The sequence below is a fragment of the Ascaphus truei genome, chromosome 20 (assembly GCF_040206685.1).
Source record: "Ascaphus truei isolate aAscTru1 chromosome 20, aAscTru1.hap1, whole genome shotgun sequence".
Lineage (NCBI taxonomy): Eukaryota > Metazoa > Chordata > Amphibia > Anura > Ascaphidae > Ascaphus > Ascaphus truei.
This window is the reverse complement of record NC_134502.1, coordinates 29,935,236-29,938,989: the sequence shown is the minus strand read 5'-3', so window position 1 is coordinate 29,938,989 and position 3,754 is coordinate 29,935,236. Positions and strand designations below refer to the sequence as shown.

The 3,754-nt window shown below is 38.7% G+C and overlaps 1 protein-coding gene across 1 annotated transcript; it reads right to left on the bottom strand.

The window, feature by feature from the left end:
- Window positions 1-1,888: 1,888 nt before the first annotated feature.
- LOC142471130 (olfactory receptor 6J1-like) lies at window positions 1,889-2,653 on the bottom strand. Its single transcript, XM_075577922.1, has one exon. It carries the CDS (start codon window positions 2,651-2,653, stop codon window positions 1,889-1,891), a length of 765 nt encoding a protein of 254 aa, XP_075434037.1.
- Between the last annotated feature and the right edge of the window lie 1,101 nt (window positions 2,654-3,754).

Here is a 3,754-nt window from a genome sequence, read left to right as displayed (position 1 = left end):
AGATTATATCATTTATTCCCACTCAAACTGTCAGTCATACTCAGTACTTCCCAGGAGGTCTGAGTGCTCAAGGAACGGACTCATATCTTCCACCTATCATACTACAAAGAATATTTCCACCTATCATACTACAAAGAATACTTCTATCATACTACAAAGAATACTTCCACCTATCATACTACAAAGAATACTTCCATATATCATACTACAAAGAATACTTCCACCTATCATACTACAAAGAATACTTCCATCTATCATACTACAAAGAATACTTCCACCTATCATACTACAAAGAATACTTCCACCTACTGTATCATACTACAAAGAATACTTCCACCTATCATACTACAAAGAATACTTCCACCTCTCATACTACAAAGAATACTTCCACCTATCATACTACAAAGAATACTTCCATCTATCATACTACAAAGAATACTTAAACCTCTCATACTACAAAGAATACTTCCATTATATACTTTGTTGATACCATCAAGATACAGTTTTCCAAAATGTCCCCCGTCCCCTTCTTCTCAATCTTTGGTCCCAGAGTATATTGACGTACTTAAGTTTTTCCAAATAGGAGACATGATGGAAATTCTGCTATATTTCATTTTCTTTAGTATATCACACACAAAAGATGGAGACACACTTTTAGGTGCAAAAAAAGATTGCTGAGACTTGACTCCATGCTTGTATCAGACCAAGTTTTCGGGGTATAGCCCCTTCCTCAGGTACTGGGGAGCAATTATCTGAGGAAGGGGCTGTGTCCCTGAAACGTTATTTGCTCTGCTACAAGCATGGAGTCACTTCTCAGCAATCTTTTTGCACCTAAACCTGTGTGCCGCCATCTTGTGTGTGACATACTGGGTGTGCACCCTCAGTTAGAACATTGGGGCTTGGGTGGGTTAGCCAGCACCAGGACTTCTACACTGTCTCCCTTTTTTGGCAATTGGTGTGCCTGTACCTATCTATATACGGCTTCTTCATTTGCTGTGTTTTGGGAGAATGTGATAAAATACTGAATATTCTATTTGCTGTATATCTTACAGTTGAAGCATTAAATGAAACGTCATGTGAAGGCGACAATCTGCCCGAGGATACAATGTCTCCCTGTGACCTTTCCTACGGAGCCGGATATATCTCAGGAGCATTGAAAGTTACTGAAGACGAGGAAATGTATTTGTTGAATACCATTGATGTACCAAACAAGCTCAAATATAAACATTATAATCCATATTAACTAAGCGATGTCACTCCATAAGATAGCACTGCTTAGTAATATTCCCCTTTATAACCCATTCAGGTAATTAGGCTGTAAGAGGTCTTCCAGCTGCTAATGTGTAATGGAGTAGCATGTCTTAGTAGACATGGCCATACGTATGTACAATACACAGACTAATAAGTGTGTTATAAAGGTTCTCACTGCCACCTTGATAATTACAGGGCTTCTTATTAACAGGGGGCCCCTGAAGGTAAGATATCCCCCCAAGAAGAAAGAAAAATGATTGCAGCAAACATGTAGGGGCTAGTGCTGCAGTTACATTAAGGGGCAGAAGGAGGGAGATAAGGAAGAATATACACGGTATAAAGAGATAATCAGGAGATGTGCAAAGTAACACCTTATCTGTGTAAGTGTCTGTTTCTCACCTGTCCGCCTAATACAATGTATTTACAGTTAATAACACGCTGAGTGGCCCCCACATCATGTACCTACCCCATATTGTACTAAGCTGATGTATATGTTGGCACCTGATCTGTTTACTGTAAGTGTCTGTTTCTCACCTGTCCGCTTAATACAATTACTCAAACTTCCCCAAACCACTGGATTACCCCAAATGTATAGGATGAAGTTAAACAATGGAGTCACCAAAGCACAAACGGTTACTTACAATAAATCTTTATTGGGTAGTACCACAAACTCAGCTATCATTGTCCCATAAAATATAGACACAATAGTGAGAGGAGAAAGGCTGGGAGAGGAGAACTTCTGTGTCACAGTGGAGAAGGGAATCCTGGGGACGGTGAGAATAACTGGTAGATAACTTGCCACAATGAATATATATGAAAGGAGCATCCAAGGAACGTATGCCATTATAGTTTCCATCTCTACAACCCGAGTGTTTGGGAAAGAAAAGTTCAGAAGAGGTACAATATCACAGTAGTAACGATCAGTTACCATGGATCCCCAAAACAGAGCCTGATATCTGTATATGAAAATCCCTGCAATCCATGGTGCTAAAAATCCTAAAACCCATGGCCTGATATCGCTAATGTCCACATATCGGTCATAGGACATCACTGTAAGAAGAGAGCTCTCTTCACCACTTAATGTTCTGTAGAGGTAAAACAGTGAGATGTTATTAATAACAGATATGGAGCCTCCACCTCTCCCTGTGACATGTAGCATGTTAGGGACAATACTTGTGGTATGCATCATGTCAGATATGGACAGACTTCTAAGGAAGAAGTAGATGGGAGAGTGTAGCCGGTGCCCCGATGGCACTAATGCAGTGATCAGGAGATGTCCATGTACTGTCACAAAGTGACTCACAAGGGACAGGCAGAAGAGAATGGTCTTCAGGCTGTGACGTCTCTGGGATTCCAGAAGCTGGAGCTCTGTGATTGTAGCCAGGTTCTCCCCATCACACATCGCCTGATGGTATAAAGGGGATATGTCCTTATAGTGCGTAATATATTGCTATTGTTACATCTCACATAGAATCAACCAAAGTATATTACTACAGGTAGGTACAATGTAGGGGGGGAGGTGAGGGGGTATTTATCAAAGTCTCCAGGGGGCAAAACAGGTGAAGAAAGTGTCCCAAACAAACAGTCCCTTAGTAAATCCCAATAAATATAGTGATGCTGTTACTTTGATGCATTTGAATTTGTCATTTGCATGTTTCATATTATATTTATCCAAACATACGTGGTTACTGTATATTATTCTTTAAGACTAATATAAATATTTGGCTTCAGTGATACTCTAGGTGGGACCGTTCTAATAAGTACAAAGCGCAGAGAAATATATATTGTAATGTATTATACCATAAAGTGTATTACAGATCTATACATGTTCATCAAAGACGTTAAACTTTAGAAATGCAGATTTTAATAAACTGAGGTCTAATCTAGTAGTAATACAATGGGATGATGTTTTTCCAGGGGAAAATGTAGAAGATAAATGGGCAGTCTTTAAAACATTGTTAGAAAAGCACACTTATCAGTGTATACCCTTGGGTAACAAGTATAAAAGAAATAAGTCAAAACCAATGTGGTTAAATCAACAGGAATGGGAGGAAATGGACAAGAAGAGGAAGGCGTTTAGATTCTTTAAGTCAGAAGGGACAGAGACATCGTATCAGAATTATAAGGAATGTAACAAAAATTGCAAGCAGCCAATCAAATTAGCAAAAATGGATAATGAAAAAAGAATTGCAATAGAAAGTAAGATCAACCCTATAAAGTTCTTCAAGTACCTTAATAAAAAAAATCAGGAAAAAACATATTGGACCATTTTAGTGTGAGATGGGTAGGCAGATTATTGGAGATAAGGAAAAAGCAGAGGTATTAAACAAATATTTTGCCTCTGTGTTTACCAGGGAAGAATCAATTTCAATAGTAGTGCCGCAGGAAGAAGCCAAAACCTCTATATTAATGAATAATTGGTTAACTGAGGAAGAAGTTCATAAGCGACTTGAAATAATTAAAGTAAATAAGGCACCTGACCTCGATGGCATACATTCAAGAG

Excerpts from the sequence above, each read along its gene's own strand:
- LOC142471130 (XM_075577922.1), bottom strand. The coding sequence starts at position 2,653 with ATGTGTGATGGGGAGAACCTGGCTACAATCACAGAGCTCCAGCTTCTG.